The sequence below is a fragment of the Primulina huaijiensis genome, chromosome 12 (genome assembly GCF_012295235.1).
Source record: "Primulina huaijiensis isolate GDHJ02 chromosome 12, ASM1229523v2, whole genome shotgun sequence".
NCBI classification, from domain to species: domain Eukaryota; kingdom Viridiplantae; phylum Streptophyta; class Magnoliopsida; order Lamiales; family Gesneriaceae; genus Primulina; species Primulina huaijiensis.
The window spans coordinates 3,276,788-3,296,809 of record NC_133317.1 but is presented as its reverse complement, the minus strand read 5'-3'; the positions used below and the strand labels follow the sequence as shown (position 1 = coordinate 3,296,809).

The 20,022-nt window shown below is 30.0% G+C and overlaps 2 protein-coding genes across 6 annotated transcripts; both read right to left on the bottom strand.

The window, feature by feature from the left end:
* Window positions 1-4,668: 4,668 nt before the first annotated feature.
* On the bottom strand, window positions 4,669-8,454 carry LOC140990631 (uncharacterized). 5 transcript variants are annotated; one of them, XM_073460417.1, is made up of 8 exons: window positions 8,246-8,454; window positions 6,659-7,729; window positions 6,486-6,576; window positions 6,231-6,388; window positions 5,981-6,032; window positions 5,773-5,852; window positions 5,591-5,684; window positions 4,669-5,517 (listed from the first exon to the last, which is right to left on the bottom strand). In XM_073460417.1, the coding sequence occupies exons 1-8, from the start codon at window positions 8,249-8,251 to the stop codon at window positions 4,979-4,981; spliced, it is 2,091 nt and encodes a 696-aa protein (XP_073316518.1). In that variant the 5' UTR covers window positions 8,252-8,454; the 3' UTR covers window positions 4,669-4,978. The 5 variants fall into 5 exon arrangements, with proteins under 5 accessions (XP_073316518.1, XP_073316520.1, XP_073316519.1 ...); XM_073460419.1 differs by having other exon boundaries at window positions 6,659-7,800; window positions 8,162-8,453; XM_073460418.1 differs by having other exon boundaries at window positions 8,162-8,453.
* Window positions 8,455-17,251: 8,797 nt separating this feature from the next.
* LOC140990433 (caffeic acid 3-O-methyltransferase 2-like) lies at window positions 17,252-18,817 on the bottom strand. Its single transcript, XM_073460112.1, has 3 exons — window positions 18,483-18,817; window positions 18,173-18,237; window positions 17,252-17,778 (listed from the first exon to the last, which is right to left on the bottom strand). Exons 1-3 carry the CDS (start codon window positions 18,733-18,735, stop codon window positions 17,482-17,484), a joined length of 615 nt encoding a protein of 204 aa, XP_073316213.1. The 5' UTR covers window positions 18,736-18,817; the 3' UTR covers window positions 17,252-17,481.
* Between the last annotated feature and the right edge of the window lie 1,205 nt (window positions 18,818-20,022).

The following is a 20,022-nucleotide window of genomic DNA, read 5'->3' as shown; positions in this document are numbered from 1 at the left end:
CAATATCTTTTATATATTTTTATTTTAAGAAAATATTAAAACTAATTTAAAAAAACTCTCATCAGACCGTCACATTAATCAATTTGTGAGACGAGGCTTTTACCCAACCGTTAACGAGGTTAACATTGATTAGCAAAATAATATTTAAATCACAATAATCCCATCTTCTCACACATAGATTATATCATCGTTTTTATTATAAAAAAAAGGACATTATTGACACAATAATTATACAAAATATAACACAAAAATTATTAATATTTTTAATACAAATTGTTCGTAATATATATTAATTTAACTCGAGCTATAATTATTAATAAAAATAAAATGTACAAGCACACAACATATGTAAAAATTTAGTAGTCTCATGTGATTGTTCTTATTTGTGGTGCAGATTAGGGGAGCAAATGAACTGAGTCTGTCAGTGAACTTTTCGAGACGATTCGAATATATTTTATTCGTATTTGAATTTATCGAATTCAAGACAAACTAGAACTTTTTTCGAGTCGAACTCGAACTTAAAATATTTTATTCAATAATTCGTGAGCTGCTCCCGAGCTTTAATATTTATTAATATAATATAATTATATATTAAATAAATAAATTTCGAGTGCTTATTTTCCAGCAACAATTCAAATAATTCGTGAATATGTTCGAATTTTTCGAGCCGCACTCGAACTTTAGTTCGAACCGAATTCAAGCAAAAATTTCAAAATTTTCAAATTCGAATCGAGCTTGAACTCGAATAGATTTAATTCGAGCCGAATTCTAACCTTTAAATCTTCGTCATATTCTACTCGATTCAGTTCGTTTACACTCCTGAGTGCAAACACATAACACGGTGACTGATTGTGGTATCGATATGGGCTGGTTTACCGGTTTGTTATGTTTGTCAGTTTTGCAACAATGGGTTTGTTTTAAACTGGGCTTTTAATTTTCCAAATGAGAATCGCCAAAAAAATTATTTCATCGGAAATATTTATCTTTCTATGATGTGGTCACATGTTATCCTTGGATTATTCTATAAAAATGTGAGAGCCTCACGTGATATAATCTATTACTATTATAAATATATGACTTTGAATTGTGAATTTACATGTTTGTCCTTATTTTCATTTAATAATAATCATTAATACATGTTTGTTTGTTTTTCATCTATTACTTATTCATAGACTTTAAACTATTTTTGTTTTTTTTGTTTTTCATCTATTAATTATTAATTAATGACATTTAAAATATTTTTGTTTGTTTGTTTTTCATCTATTATCTATTATGAGAGTTTGAATTGTGAATTTGTATGTATTTACTTATTTTCATTTAATAATAATCATTAATACATGTTTGTTTGTTTTTCATCTATTAATTATTAATAGAATTTAAAATATTTTTGTTTTTTTTGTTTTTCATCTATTAATTAATGAAATTTAAAATAAATTGAAGCCAAAATGAAGTTTAGTTTTCATTTTTTGTGATGAAATTTGCACTCTATTTTTTTTAAAAAAATATATCTTTATTGAAATTCGGAACAATACTAATAAATATATTTTTTGTTTGGTTTTTACCCAAGACACGGTTTTTATTTCTTATAATTGTGATCTACCGTGCAAAGCTCTATACTAAGCTAATTGTGAACATAATGAGATTGCAGTGACGTGGGTGTCAATGTGCCAAATCGTAAAATCCTATGCTTGACAAACACAAATATTTGTTTGGTACCATAAAAAAACACTTCAAAAGAATCAAAATTATTTAGATTGATTTTATGTATAATAATTACTTTTATATACATCAAAGAGATAGAAAAAGAGATAAAAATGAATTCAAATCGTTTTTATGTAAAAACAAATAAATTTTACGTGTATATTTACTTCAAAATGATGATAAGATTTTTAAAATTTTCTTATGTTTTTTTAAATATTTTTCCCTCGAAAAATAAATTTTTTTAACAAAGTTACATTTATCTTCATGTTTTATGTCATGTCAAATTTTCATCGATAATACTTGTAGAACTTGTAGCTATTTTTTTAGGACATGATTTATATAAAGAACTTTATAACTTCAAAATATATCATGAGAAATTTAGAAATTATGGTTCATGTAAAATAAGTGTAACAGTGATAGTAAGACTATGGTTCTGATTATGGATCATATTAATAAATATTTTTATATTTAGACAGAATATTGTAACATTATATACTTATTTTCATATAAACAACAAAGTACATCATAGAATATCAGAAAAATCAATGACCGTTTACAATACTAACCAAAATGAATAAAAAAATCATCACACAAACAACCTCAATAAGAAAAAAACGATAACTCAAAGTTTAAAAATAATTTATTTAGTATAATAACAAAAAAAATTGAAATATATACGAGCAACAAAAAACATAAATCATTCTCAAATTAAAATATTAACTCATATTATTAACAATTTGTATAAATTTTCCAATATATTTTTCAAATAAAGAGATGACGCCTTATTAACGTCATTGTTTAATAGATAATCTATTTCTTTTTTAAAAAAAATACACAAAAGAATATGGTGTCTTAAAATCATCATGAAAAAAAATCCTTTAATAAAACCATTGAGAAAAATAGTCGTAAAAATATAATACGAAGTCACATAATTTTTCTTTAATTAAAGAAAAATATTATACCGTTGCCAAAATATATATGGTAATAACAAAGCATATGTTAACTTGGGATATAATTTAAATTTATAATCATGCATACTCATTGAATTAGAACAAAATCGCATGCCAAAAATTTATTGGATGTTATCTTTTTTTAACAATTTATCTATGTTTGTCGTCCACCAAAAAGGTCCTAGATCTACCAATTTTTTTAAATCCACCTATTATTTTCACAATAAGTGATACTACAAAAATAATATAAACAAACATATAAAAACTCGAATTCAAATACCCTCTATCAATATAAATAAAAAATTTTGAATAAAAATATAATAATGTCGTAAAAATTTTGAATATTGATTTATAGGCAGAAGTTTGGAAATGCATTTGCCCCAATAAATAAAAACTATTATCTCTTAATATTTTGAGACATAAGGTAAAAACGAAAAAACCTTTCAGCATTTTTAATATTTTCTATGTCACTTCAAACTAAGTAATCTAAGCAAACAGAAAACATGCAATACGTATTTTAGAATTAACAAAATATCTCAATAATAAAAAATTAAAAAATAACCAATTTTGTGGGATATGTGGTCTTTTTTCTATTTTCTTTCGGTAAACAAACAAATCACATAAGCTATCCAAACAAAACATGATAAATACAAATGACATATAACAATAAACATGTTAACCCTAGGTTAAAAAAACTCTTCTCGTTGCAATAACACAAAATGATCAAATGGAGCATATTATTTGGCGATATTTATTTAGCAGCACATATAAAAATTTGATTAAATAGCTTAAAAACAGTGTTTGAAATCACTTACATACAAACATTTTTCTCAATCACGTGTCTATTGATACATAAAGAGTCTTATAATATCTCTATTCTAAATGGGAGAAAGAAGTTTTATATGACCTTAATATTTATTAATAATTTATTTTTATTCCAATCCGACTCATCTACCATCGTATTCCCATTATCACTTATCATTAATATGGTAGAGATTTTTCATGAATTTGACGGCAATGTATAAATTTAAGTAATTAAAATTAAATTTAAAAATAAATTAACATAATAATTAGTTTGATTGAGTTAAGTACACTATTAATGATCATATTAAACTAATATAAAAAATGATTTAAATCACATCATGAACATGACAAACTGTAAAACCAAAAAGTAAAATAGTAAGGTCACAAATGAAAGTCGTATATTGAATAGATTAATAGAATATATTATTTAGTAATATTTATTTAGCATTATATATCGAAAATTGATTAAATAACTTAAATGTTTGCATTGAAATCACTTACATACAAACATATTTTCTCAATCATATATCTCTGTCGATACATAAGTAGTATAAAAATATCTCTATTCTAAATGGGAAACATATGTTTTATATGACCTTAATATTTATTAATAATTTAATTTTATTCAATCTAACTAATCTTCATTCGTCTTCCCATTATTGAAAAATAAAAGATAGTGAGAATTATTCTCCTCATATCATCCTTGTATGTTCCACACGTGCAACGCACGTACATATCTTCTAGTGATATTGAAATATGTAGAGAAATATTCATAATGTAGCATAGAATAATCTCGAAAAAAGAAAAATCTAGTTACATGCCTAACATATACATGTCACAACAAATGACCAAATATGTCTTGATTGCCAATGGTCCATGCAAACAGAATTAGCTAATCAAATCTGCCCCCTTCTTCAAAGATGGGAAAAACAATGATTCGATAACATGTTAGCAAGTTTCTTAAAGGAGACACTGCAAACTCGTGGCGGAGCCACTGATCATCCATTACCTCAATGACTCAGACCAACCAAATAAACCATAAAGATTGCAATCCCCACTCATTCGTTCAACGCCAATATACGCCACCACCATTCCCTGGTCGAGTCCCACATCTCATATTCTGAATAAATGGCCAAGGTCCCACCACCATTTCCACACATTNAATACAATATTAACTCAATATAACAGTAAGAAGCTCCCAACCTTTTCGACCATTAAAGATATTCATTTTCTCCAAAAAGATCTATAAGTTAAAACGAAATCCAAAAAATTTGTGGCGATTTTTTTTTTTTTTTTTTTTGTAGATTCCGATTGTCACCTTATGAAACGACCAACTTCCTTGAGCATGCAATGCATTAGCTGTGGAGAAATGGGTTAGGTCCGCCCCTTAAAATGATAAAAGGTTGTTATCACATTACACGCGGAGGCGAAGGGGTGTGGTGCTTGTCGTTCTCTCAATCACCTAAAGCTTTAGTTTCGTACATTTAGCAGCATTGGTTCTCGATCAATAAGAGACCATGTGTTTAATGGGGAACTGGTAACCCGTAGTTATAAAAAGATCTTATTTTTCCATCCCAACTTGCAGTAACAAGGACCAGACCCCATGCATGAGAACTGGATGAAGTACTTTGGCAACAAGCCTTGAGAAGTTTGTACTGAGATTTACACATGGAAGACATCATATCTCGGGGATAAGACACTGGTAGCTTTTCCTCGGGCCAAGTCGTGGATCCCTTAGGGTTGGAATCTTGGAAAAATTCGTGGCCGCCAGAAGATAAATAAGCAGATAATGAAAAGGGTAATGAGTTTTTAGAATTCTCATATTTTCTTGATTTTAACTCATTTTCCGAGTTCCCTATTTTCAAGCCAGGCCAGGGTATGACAACTGAGACATCTGAAGAGAAACACTCAAATGATCTTATGGATTTCGGTTGTGACAAAGAATTTGAATCCGGATCACTGTAGTTCCACATATAAACATTTGAATCCTCAGAAGCGGAGACAATGTGTTTCCCATCTGATGTAAATGAAGCAGAAATATAATTCCCACAATTTCGAATACCTGGTTACAAAGAAACTGAAATTATTTTTGAGATATAGAGTGAAGATGAATCCATAGAGGAATCAAAATGCACCTTTGTATTTCCTGATCACATCCATACCATCAATGATTCTAACCTGTGAATTTGCACAAGTTACCAACACTTTGCTCGGGTCATGTGCTAAAAACTGCATCCACAGAACAACAAAAGTAGAATAAATGTAAGTCGCAAATTTCTTAACGGGTAAATATTATCCTGAATGCATCAACGATAACCTGGAAGCCGGTTACCCTTTTGCAGGGTGACTTCTTCTTGCTGGCGAAGCACATCTGAGTTTCAAACTGCACGCGGTTATCTGATAAATAAAAAATGGTTATTCTGCGACCCTTCTTCCCATAGCAATACAAATAAGAACAAGAAAAGAGAGGATTGAAACCGGAATAGCGAAAAAGAGAAACATGTCATGAATTCATTTTAGAGCACCTGATATGATGAAAAACTGACAGGTTCCAGTAACGGAGCCAATTACACCGCCCTGAGTAAGAAACAAAGAAATGCTTAGTTGATGTACTCTACAATTACAAAATGAAAAGTAGTACTAATGTCCAAGGGAAGGATGGCAACCAGGGTCAGTTGCCTACCTCCTTCCTAAAATTTTCCATGTATTTCTTTTCGCATTATTATATAAAAGAGAAAACAACATTTGCACCATCTATTCTGCAAAGGAACAGACCTGTCCATCGGGGCGATAAGAAATGGCAGTTATCATCTCCTTAGTTTCAGTCCAATCAACAACTTGACAGTCATTTATTGTCCAAATCCGAACTTTCCCATCGATTGAACCACTGATGAAGTAATCATCGTTCAAAGGGTTAAACTGAATGCACGTCACTGCATAGTGTTCAATTTGTTTTTGGCAAAAGATATCAGTTCAAAACGACATTCAAATTTTTGTGATTCCCTAAACCAAGTATTTAGCAGCACGTACCATAATTGTTATGCGAGAAGACTTTGAGGCAATGATCGACTCCAACTCGCCATAACCGAACAGTTTTGTCAATTGATGCAGAGAGGAGGCACTGCAAGGAAAAAAAAGATGTTAATTGAATGCAACTAAATCAAATATATCAGAATAAATTTGCACAATTTAAGTATATGTACATCATTCTTTGACCAAGAAAGATCCAATATCTCCCCTTTGTGTCCTTGGAACAAATGCAAGGGCCTCTCAAGAATTCGAAAAACCTTAGGAGGAAAGACAATACAAGCTGAATCCTGTGTTTTCTTCAAACACTTGGATTCATTAACATTATCTTTTTCCAGAGGTCCTAATTCAGATTCATTATTAACCAATAAGTATACACATGACGGGTCTGCATCTGGAATATCAATTAAATCTGATCTATCATCTTCCACGACTAGCCAGACTCGCACAAACTTGTCTTCTCCTGCACTGGCCAGGTACTTTCCATTGTGACTAAATTTCATAGCTAATATTGGACCCTCGTGGGCTGGTATGTCTTGTCCTGTGAAAAGGGCTGACAGTTTCTTCATCCTTCTTCGAAAATATCTAACCTTGACTTTCTGAATCTTAGTTTCATTAATCGATCGCACATCATCATCATTCACAACGCTACACGTCATACAAGAAATGGACCGTAATCTATTCAACAACCTATCTTTCAACTTATCCGTGGTTCTTTGTGCACTGCCATTAACAAACAGCTCTTTCTCCACCAACTGCTGAAGAGGCGGAGACGGTTCCGACTTGTTTTTCTCATTTTCCACTAATCCAATTACATTACATACACTCTCACTACAATTATCACTTCTAACATCAATTAAATCCACCTCCATAGGCGAATCCAAATCATTGTAAGACCAAATTGAAGCAGAAGAGTGGCCCGAAGACAACCGGTTTTCTGTTTTCAGTGGTGTTTTCTGGACTGCTCCACTATTGTCCATGATTCTACCAATATCTTCTTTAGAGAAATCGTCTCCTTCTAATCCATCTGAGCTCAATCCCATCCATCTAATGAATTTCCTACGACGTTCCTTCACACTCTGAGGACTATTAATCCACACATCATATTCCCAATTCTTAAAACTACGGCAATCATCAAGAGAACCAGATGCCAATGAAACGTGCTCCATGGCGTCAAAAAATCGAGATTCTTCCGCACGACGGCTCACCATTAGTCCATGTTTCCTTGATTTCAACCCATGAATCAACTGAAATCCAACTAAAGAATCAGTCTTTTAGGAGTAGGAATCAGCGTGCTGCTACCCTTCCAGTACCAAACCTTGAATAGCAAAGAAAGCAGAATAAATGCCGAGAAAATAACCGAGTTCGAGGGAAAAAAAGCCAACTATCATCAGTATCAATGCTTAAGGGAAAAAAATACCAATCCTGGATGAATGTAAAAACAAATTTTGCTGGTAAAAGCAATAGACCCAAAATGGATCGCAATCCTCACCCATTGTACCTGGTCTCCCACATGAGTTCCCAGTTATCATCCCACAATCAAAAAAAGAAAAGAAAAAGAAGTTGGTTTTTTTCGTTACCCCTACACATACATTAATCCTAGAAAATAAAACCCATTTTTCTTCATAAAAAATCCAAGCAAAAACCCACACAAATCACAAAACAAAATGAGAACCTACCATCGAGTCAAAACTTTCATGGCTTTTCAAACTCAGAATTGATCACATTTTAATAAACTGACATATAGGAAAAGGCAGATTCACCTTCATGTACGTATAAAAAGAGGATTAAAAAAATATCGGAGTGTAAGATTTCCTCACATCACATGGGCGTGATCAGTTTTGTGCCATTATAGCACAGAGATCGATGGGTTTGGCTTGGGGGTCTCTATAAAGAAGAAGCTAAGAGAAGAGTGGACACCGAAAAATTGGAACAGAAAGGGAATGGTCATAAATGGAAAGTAGATACTGATATAGCCATATTCTTGAATATATCATGCTCTGTTTTTCACTCATAAATTATTATACATGTAGTGAAATCTGGCGACAGATTTCAATGAATATTGTAATTTCACTCAAAATATGAAACTGATAATTTCACCATAATCAGCATCAATAGATTTTGTAGCAATGTCACATCGGGTAATACACTTGATATTGTGTTTCTTGTGTAATTATTGTTAATAATAGATTGAATATAGAATTTTGTGTTCTTGCTTTGATAATAATCTTTTTCTCCCGTTCTTTCTCTTATAAAGAATTTGATATTTAGACAGTGTGAGTTACTTAAACCAAATATAAATTCTAACCATATTTTGCTTGAAGAACAATTGCTTTAGTTCGCCAATAATTGTTCTATCTGGGTTTCCACACACTTAAAATTATTGAAAAAACAAATTTCACAAAATAATTTTTCCTTTTACCATTATTGTATATTTTAGTATGTTGAGATATATATTTTAGTATGTTGAGGTGTAATCATTATCTTTACTGGGTCGAACGATTGAACAATAGTGCTTAGACTTCTATATGGTTTAAAAGATTTGATTTGTATCATTACCACCGACTATAATTTTCGTTAATCTCACTCGAACCTACTTTTAAAATTAACAAGTTGACCATAATATCCTTTTATCACTCCTGTTAATTTTTGACATAAATATACCCAATAAAAAAAAACTCTAATTGATACTTTGCATTTTATCAATTACAATTCCATAATATAAATATACTTTTTTTCTCAATGTAATTAATATAACTAACAAGTTAGCAATCTCCTCCACCGGGATTCCTTAAAATCACTGTGGATGCAGTAGCGACCGACTCAATACATTTCTTCAGTATTGGCATGGTGGGACGGGATCATGATTTAACTTTTATAATTTTAAAATTAATATTTTAATTTTTAAAAAATAGAGAAATTATGGCACAATAGCTGATAAAAATAATCTAAGATTTAAATAGAAATTGAAATATAAATAAAATTCAATTATTTTAAAAAAGCTTTTATTAAAATAAATATTGAATATATTGTCGTTTAATATACTAATTATACGTATTATATGAACATACAAAATTAGCATGTTTTAGAAAATCTTTTTGGTTATAGAAATCGGGGAAAAAGTAAATTAGAGAGATTAAAAAATTCATGTTATGAAATTATATTATATGAATAAAATACATGAGCGATTACTATAATTTTTTATTTGGTGCATATATTTCAAAAATCAGTAAGGGTAATAAAAGGTATTGTGGTCTCTTTATGAATTGAAAAGGTCGGATGGTGTAGGATTAATTGGAACGTAAATAACATTTCCCTATATAAAAAATTATTGGAAGTTGCTAGTTATTTAATGAACAATTGTATATTGGTAAAATCATAAAAAAATGATATTAAATATAGATATTTTGCTATATAATTGCGATGAATGAAAAAAGAATTTTAATGTTTATATTGAGAAGTGAAAATAATTGTGATGATGATGATGATAGTAATTGTTATTTTATTTTATTTTATGAAACAAATATTCAATTTGACTTGATTCATAAAACCAAGGCAAAAACTTGTGTGAGACTGTCTTACGAATCGTATTTTGTAAGACAGATATCTTATTTGGGTCATACATGAAAAAATATTACTTTTTATACTAAGAGTATTACTTTTTATTGTGAATATCGGTAGGGTTAACCCGTCTAACAGATAAAGATTCATGAGACAATCTCATAAGAGACCTACTCTAAAAAACAATATTATTATTTATGTCAAATATTATTTTTATTGTTGTCATTATTATTTGTGACGGTGAATAAAAGTATAAAACAAAGTGGCGTACAAAACAACTTATTTCTTAGTCCCTTGCATAAATTTACATGGTCTCATGCACGTGTCAAACAGTTAATAAATCACCAACAAGGAAAATATTAGGAAAAAAATTATAATTAAAATATTTTTATAAAATAATTATCCAAACAATTTCGTAATTATTTTTAATTATAAAAATATTTTTATATAATACTTATACAAACACATATTTATTTGTAAAACAAATTTTAAATTTTTTTAAAAAATTGTTATAAAAAACACTTTTATAAAATAAGTACTTATCCAAACGAAACTTTAGTTTTTTATTCATGTTACATAAAAAAAAATTTTATGAGACCATCTCACGAATCAATTTTTGTTAAACGAATCTCATACCTGACTCTACTAATGAAATATATTGCATTTATGTCAAAATTATTATTATTTATGATAAATATAGATTGAGTAGACCCGATTTCATATATATATTGACTCTCTCAAAATTATTTGGCATCCTGCATGAATTCATTAGACACTTTTAAAAGGGGACACGGAGTAAATAAAACACACACGAGGGACTCTTTGATCAAAATTTTTACCCGAGTAAAAAATCGTCTTGCGTAAAATATTTAATATTTCATCCTAAATTCTCAAATATATATATTTTACTTGTAATGATTTGCACTTTCACACATGAAAAAATATTATTTTCATTATAAAAATATTATTTTTATTATAAATATAGACAAAAATATTTCATCTCTCATGATTAAAAATATGTGAAATGGATATGCTCCAAAGTAAATACAATAGAGTATTTACCATTAAGGCCATCTCCAACCCTGCGCCATGATAGCGTGAAACGCTATTATGGCGCAGGGTTTTTGCCTCCAACGGAGCCTCTGCGCCAAATTTGGCGCAGAGGAGAAACCCAGCGCCATTTTGGCGCTGGGTTTGGGCTTTTTCTATTTTTTTATTTTAATTTTTTTAATTAATATAAATATGTATTAAATATTTTTAATAATAATATTATATAATTGATGAGTAAAATTAAATCGTGTTGATATAAAATATAATTCATAATATTAATTAAAACACAAAAAAATTAATTATAATTATATTAAAAAATTTATAAAAATATTTCTAGTTTTTTATTTAATTTTTGAAATTTTTAACTCTCGTAAATATATAATTGATAAAATATCAGAAAAACCAACAGCAAAATTTTGAAATTAAAATTACAATACCCAATTGAAATACAAATACAAAGATAATACATAATTGGAATACAAATTCGAAGATAATATATAATTGAAAATCACAAAAATAACAATGCGAATAAAAACATAAAAATGACAAACAAGGTAGATGATCAATAAATTATATGTATTAAAATTATTTCAATTTTAATAATGAAGCATTTGTATTAATTCGTATTATAAATATTAGAGTTAATATATATAAAAATCAAATAAATAAAATTAGCTATTAATAAAAATAAAATTATAATTATAATACTAATATTAATATTAATTATAATTATATTGTTAAATTTATAAATAAATAGTAAACAAAAAGAATATTCTAGGAATATACTTTTTAGTGTAAGATTTGAAGTAAATAGGCTGGAGATGAATGTTATATTTGGTGCAGAAACTGCACTATTTTGATGCAGAAACTGCACCAAAATAGATTTATGGGTTGGAGATGGCCTAATAAATAGAAACCCGCTAAAACCAACCATTTGGTAATGTGGGCCGATTTGATGTATCCAGCTCATTTTGATGACTCTGTTCATTATGAATATTATATATACTACGATCAATTGAATTTACAAATTTCCAAAAAATATGACCACCAAACCAATCATGCTTAAGCCGGAAAAAAAAAACACGAAGAATAAATTAAACGATAAAATAGCATATAAAGCACTATCAATATCAATTAAACTCCTGTCACATCTTTGTCTTGGTTATGATTTTTTTTTGTGCGATTATTTAATTTTCCTGGGGTCTTTAAATTTTGATCATTTTCCACAAAATTTATATTTTTTCCAAATAAAATTCCACATTACTGCAAAAACAACTGAAACTAGTAGTCTAAAATAAATTGAAATTTCATTCATTTTCTATATTAATTTTGTGAGAGAACGCATACTTTATAATATAATAATGTCGCAGAGTTTATGATGACTTAATTATATGATTTCGCAAATTGAGCATTCATTTGTTTTATTCAACCTCATGCGCTGCTTCANTTTAAGTTGGTTGAGTTCATTGATATTGGGATTTGACTTGATTTTTTAATCGCCGATCGTATTACGACACGGCTTACGTAATATCGTACAATTAATATCCCCCATGTAATTGTTGGTGAGTTCAAGTTTCAATGACGTGTGTATTTTTGTAGATGATATCTTATTTACGTGGGTATTATCCTCATTTCATTTAATGGGTAAGATCTTGTCACAAATACAATTTTCAAAAAAAAGTGGGTCATATATATGCATGGCAAATCTTGACCATACATCCTATCATAGGGACAATACCCACATGAGTAGGATGAAATAAACCGTATATTTATATATATATAATTTATTATTTAATAAAATGTATTTCATTTCCATATATTCATTTATTATATAAGTTTCAAATGATCCCCACAAACTCATATACATGCACCTACCGCCTAAGGTATATTCGGGAATTTTAATAATAGGAACCGATTAATTTGTACGTTTAAGTCCAGATTCGAGATTACTTGGTGTAGCGTAACATAATAAAGGGTTTTGTAATTTAATTTTCTGAAATTTATTTGGAAGATTGAATATGGTGATTGTATTAGACACGAGTCAGCATCAGAAACACTTTTTCGGATTGGTGATTAATTTAAAGCAACGACACCACCTGATATGTTTCAAATTATTAAATATTATTGTAAAAATAAATCAGCATATTTACCCAATTTTTTAAAAAATGGTATAAATGACCTGTTGAAGTGACACATACCGTTGAAGACCAAGTATTTTTTAAATAACTAAGCATATATTATTATTTTATATAATAAAATTTCAATCATACTAAGATGGATTATAAGATAGATATAAAAATAATAATAAATATATATGAGTTTTGTAATGATATGTGCGATGGTGATGATATATATATATATATATATGATACGGTTGATGGATGAAAAGGAAAAATAAGTCGTTTTATATAGAGAAATTTATAAGTTAGAAAAATAGTTTTAATCATAATTTCATGTACCAAAATAAAAATTGTATGTATTGGTTTGAACACGAGCAACATGGTTATATTTGAATCAAAGAAATGATGCAGAATGAAACTTCATGATCGATGATTGTCCTTATAAAGCGTGTGTATGTATGTGAGAGAGAATTTTCAGGTAGGGCTATCAAAATTATGTCATATTTATACCAGTTTTATCAATAATTTTGTGATTTCTTTATCGAAATTAAATTTTATTTGTCGAAAACAATTTTTACTGAAAGTTCACATAGATTTCAGACATCATAACAACTTTTATTGAAACTTAGAAAGTGTGTGTTTGTGAGAAGGGGTGTTCAAACTTCGGATAAAACCGAAAAAATTGAAAATCCAAACCGAAAAAACCGAACACTGAATTGAATTGAAAATCGAATTTTATAATTCTGATATAAAGGTTAAAACCGAAATTTATTTTGTTCGGTTTCGGATTATATATGTAAAAACCGAACCGACCGAAAAAATCGAAATTTCATTAAATTAATAATTTTATTTTTATTATATATTTTTTGAGATGATATCAGTGAATGATGAATTATTTTGAATAATATTTAGTTGATTGTTGTTTATATAATTCATTTAAACTTTATATTTAAATGTTTTACTAAAAAATCATGTAAAAAGATAACATATTATATTTTACAATATATTTATCTTATTAATTTAAATAATTATATCAAAACCGAAATAACCGAATCATTTCAGTATAAAACCGATCCGAACCGAAGAAAAATGGTTCGGATATCGGATTATATATTTGTAAAACCGAAAATCGAAAAATTCGAAATAAAAAATCGAAAATCGAACCGAATTGAAGGTAAAGTATGATTAGGGGGTAACATGGGCTGATTTGGACCACACACAATAAGATGTTTGGGTTCATAATTTGCTTTAATGTGGTCCAACAAATGTATCATTTGAAAAATTCGAACATGGCACACGGGCGGGCCATATTCATTTGTCAAAAGGATTTTTATCATTTCAGTCGATTGTTCAACTCACACTCGGTATATGTACATATACCATATAGATAGTGACACCAAATAAATCACATAGATATATCAATTTTTTTATCACTTACATTACACATTCATGTTTTTTGGATCTATCTTATATCATGTGTATGTTAAATTAAATTGTACCTATATATACTACTTAATCAAGATTTTTCGCAATTTTAGTCATTTAAGTTGACCTATTTTGAGTTTTTTTATGATAAACTTATCAAACTTTTTTTTTTTTGTCATTAATTGATTTGAATTTTTTTGTTCTTATCATTCTTTCGTCCAAAGCCACTAATCATAACAACTATTGCTTATTTGATATCGAAGATTTCTTACGTATATCACGTGATGAGAATAAAATTTTACAAATTAAAAATTATTTGATCACAAAATCTAGGAAAACGACAAGATTTTTTACCCAGTTATAAAATATTGGATGTCGTCTATCTTTATTTTTATTCATATGGTTTTAATGTGTATATCATATGATTTAATTTTGTCATATAAGTTATGTAAGAGAGTGTTGATGTCAAATATCTATTATTCGATAGGTTCAATATCTGACTTCCGTTCAAAAAAAGATTAAAAAAATAAAATTCATTAGATGAAAATCAAATTTTGACAAATTATATGATTAAAACACAAAACTAACTAACTTACAGGACTGAAATTGCATTTTTGTCTCTCATGCACATATCATGTATGTACACAATACACACACATGTATGTGTGTGTGTGTGTGTATATATATATATATATATATATATATATATAGACACACACACACACACACACACATCCATTATGTATATAACAATAAAATTTACATTACACTAGAAAATGGTCGTTTTTAGAGAATAAAAAGATCAAAAATAAAAGCATGGAGAACATTTATGAAAAATGAGCTGTGGAAGGAAATTTGTACAAATAAAATAAAATTTGGCGTTTTGGTGTATTAAACATATACAAAGGTCACTTTATTTTATTATTATTTTTTAAAAAAATAATGACCTTTACTCTCTCCTTTTTGGGTTGGGCTTTGATATGCAAACTAATTGGCCAAGTCCAAAACATTATTGGACTTCTGTCACTTCAAAAGGTCATTTATACCATTCTATTCAAATTGTCATTTCTGCATAACTATAAATTGTCATAGTTTGAGTTACTATTGTCAATTCAAATCCATTCTTCTGTCTTCTTACAAAATTTGCTCTCCATCTTCTCTTTTCATTATTCACTTCTAAAAAGTAAACACGACGCTTGGAGAGTAATCCTGTTAATGAGATGCTAGCGTTATAATATTAACTCAAGTTTACATTCAATGTTTGAGTTTCGAAAAAAATTATGGACAACACATGTAAGAATAAATGTGGATCGTTGGATATACACTTGACTGCAATACCCTAAAAGTAAGTTGAACTCAACCGAATGATTCGCGATGATCACATAATACATTATTGATATAACTCGAAAGCATTTTAAACATTCATTACAAACTTCATATCCTTTCTCACTTGTGCAAACACTAGTGTCGAATCCATGTGAAGTTTCCCAAACAAACAAGGTCTCCAACTCACAGACAGTCCTATCATTCATCCTTCTTTGTACACAGCCACAATTCTCACCCAAAGAAGCAGAAATTAACCAGTTCAACCTCTCCAGTATATATATCATCCTTCTCAACTCATCGACTTGGTTTACTCTCTTGTCCAACAACCCACAAACCTGGAATTTACTATGAATATATGCATCCTATGAGAGCCAGAAAATAACTCCTGATACTTCCATTTCACTAAGGGCGTGAAGAAACAGATCTCCTTATTGCAGTCTTTCGTCCGAAATAGCAAACAGCTTCGCAATCACTCGGAAAAAAAAAAACAACGGATGAGATTGGATCCCCTCATATCTAAACAATATTGTTTTCAAGAGATACCACAGAATTTCAAACAGTCATGCAGACGTATTCGTAATTCCACATCAATGTAATCAAGCAACGACCAAAAGCCGGTTCAAACAACTTTACATAGATCAAAACCACACTCTAAACTTGCACAGAAAATCTGGAAAAGTTCAATAGCTTCTTTTAAAAGCATTTAAGAAATAAAGAGTACCACCACTCCTGGCTTAAACAAAGAATGAACTATGAAAACAGGAAAAAGCTATGCAACTTTATAGATGAAATACCCTGTATACTTCCAGTCGTTGTATTGTTCAAGACACAAAAAATCCAAGCGCATATTATCACATGGAGTCCATGTATTTCGTGGCAATCCAATAATCAAAGTTACATAAGGTATGTTTCATCTCGCATGCCTGTTAAATATAATTACGAAGATCAAGGAATTATTATCACTAATAAAAGAACATATCAAAGAAAAAATCAATATACTCAAATCAAAGATCATAATACACATTATGTATTAATTCTTACAATTCTAATAGTATCAAAGCTCAGGTTCCACCGTTATTTGTTGGACTACCTATAGTTAGATCACCGGTTCTACCCATAATTAAGTCATTTGTAAATTAAGTGGGTATTTAGTCCAATTATGAATTCAGTAACATCTCAAAATAGGTTAGGTCCGTAGAATCGACATATCTCATTAACACTTACGAACAAATGACAAATATTCAATCAATGCATGTAGTACCAAATGCAGGAAAAGATTCCAAAAGCAAGACAAAAAAGACCAATCTATAGCATAAATTGCATTTCTTTCCGCTGATCAAACGAAAATCCCAAATCGCATGATAGATCGAGATTCTCCTCACCTTGTGAATTGATTCTACTATACGATTCAAAACTCCATTCAAACAACTTTATTAAGCAGAATGTATACACGCACATACACAAATTCAATCACAACAACACTTGTGCGAGAAGGAAGGCATATATAGTCAACGCTGTCATTTATGCAGTTCCATGATCCAAGAATTATAAGCACAGCAAACTTTCTGAAATCTTTTAAACCCAGCCCCTTTTGCGAGTGCCTCAAATTCCTTCTCAGTCCTTTCTTTACCACCAGGATTATGGGCCAACATAATCACATCGACATGGACCGTGTTCTTGGTGGACAGCCCTGTATCCGGGGCATCTGGCAGAATGCACTCGGCTAGTATCACTTTTCCGTTTTCTGGAAGTGCTTCGTGGCATTTCTTCAAGATTTTGTGGCAGTGTTCGTCGCTCCAATCATGACAGATCCACTGCAAAATACATAGGTGTATGTAAGGTTATTGATTTCTGTTGAAGCAAAAGTCATAAAAGAAATTTACAGCACTCCGGCCCCTTCATGCATCCACCATTGTGGTTAGCGGGAGCCTCGTTCTTTCAAATTTTCTATATTTCGAACAAGTGTTTACACAAAATAGAGTAAGAAATTGATTTCACCTTCTTATCATGGAATTCTTTTAAGTTTTAAGTCCCACACCTTAAAATCAAGTTCCTATATATCCTCCTCCATTGGAACTTGGTTTCTTGAGACGACACAGAATAATTTAATTCAATATGGTAATTTTTTTTTAAAAAAATTAGGCATGAATTTTTTTATTCGAGGAGGAAGGGTTAAAGCATGCATGTATCAAGGAGAAAAAGACTCACTTTCATGAAAATGGCATCTCCTTTGGGCACACACACAAACATATCCCCACCAACATGCTCTACACCTGCAATTTTTCATAACTTTAATGTCATGTACTCAAATCACACTACAATTCGAGCTATATTCGAACAAGATTTTCACCGACAGAGTGAGCATCAAGAGGAAGAGATCCAGAGCTTTAGTGAGTCACAGTAGACTTAATGTATGTTTACGGAAAAAGGGTTCGAAATTTTCATTGGGATGAACCCTCACACTCAGTGATCACTGATCAGCATACAAGCATGCAGTTAAAGATTGTAAAAGAGGAACCTGGATAAGATGGAGCATCTTCAACAACATGGGGTAAATCAAAATTGAAGCCCTTGATGGTTGGATACTTAGAAATGATCATATTGAGAGTCACTCCGGTGCCGCCGCCAACATCCACAATGGACTCAAGGCCATGGAATCCTTCATATTCCTCGAGGATTTTCTTCATAATAATGGTTGAATGATTAGACATTCCCTGATTAAACACCTTGTTAAATCTAGGGTCAGTTCCATGGTATTCAAATGCTGTCATTCCATAGGCCTTGTTAAAGGGAATCCCTCCATCAAGAACAGCATCTTTAAGGTGGAACCTATGTTTCCAATTAATCAACCGCAAATGTGAGATTACTCGTCACATTTTTTTTAAAAATTTTTGTAGGAGTACTGAGCAGTTTTTATGAATTAAGCCTAGTTTTTAGAAAATAAATTATGGTGACACCCTTGAAAATTGAAACCAAATGTTTGATCTTTAAAACCTTTAGAGCATGCAAGGCCATTTTGGATATAAAATATGAAAGTGAACCTTTTACCTTTAAGATATTCGATATTACGCACTTGCGATGATACAATAGTGATGTCATGCTTACATATCTTCCCACCATAGGTTATTTTCCCTCAAAAAAAAAATGGTTGTAATTGTTGACACGAAAATTGTAGTGTAAATGGTTTTGGTGGATCGATTCTTTTTCAACAACAAAAAAAACATTAAAAAGAAATAGTTGGTGGAGTTGTTAAGAAAGGGGTCCATCGTCCAACTTTTTGGTAAAACATATATATCTCAAACAATTTACACTCGAACAAGATGTATATTTTATCTTACAGTATAATATAAATTTATGTATATTTTTAAAAAAATTGTTCATTAAAAAAATTATATATGTATATATTCACCGATGGTTTCAGCAGTGATTACATACATAATATATATCTATTTATCGAGAGTTTTAGCAGTGATTAGATACGAGCAAGAATCTGATTAAGATTATACTAGAATTTTTTTACGCAAAAAAATTAATTTTTAATCCCATCTCATAAAAACCTCTTGTTATTTATTTCTGCACGTGGCTTCACGATTGAGGGTATCAAAATTACTTAAAATATCTCCTTGTGATAAAACATGCACCGTTTTTATTTGTCAGATTTTATATATCATATACACGAGAAAAATCAACAGAAATTGGTGAGAAAGTAGGAGCCAATGGTGATCTAAGTCAATTATGTTGATTGAAATCTTTATTTTTTTCCAAATTATGGACCGTAATTGGACCATTACCTCAACAGAACCGATAGGTTCACAACCTCACATTCTGAATTCAAGTTACACAAATACATTAATCATTCATGCGGAACGGTACAAAAGCTAAATAAAATAACAAAACTTGGATTATTAGAAAGTACGTATGTTGCTANAAGGATCCTGTCCAACATGACGTGTGCCTCCGGGTTGGTTGTGGGGATTTGGGCGGCGAGTTGAGCCGGAGAAACGAATGAACCAGGCCCTGCTTTCTTGATGAGTTCCAAGAGGTTTAGATCAATGGCG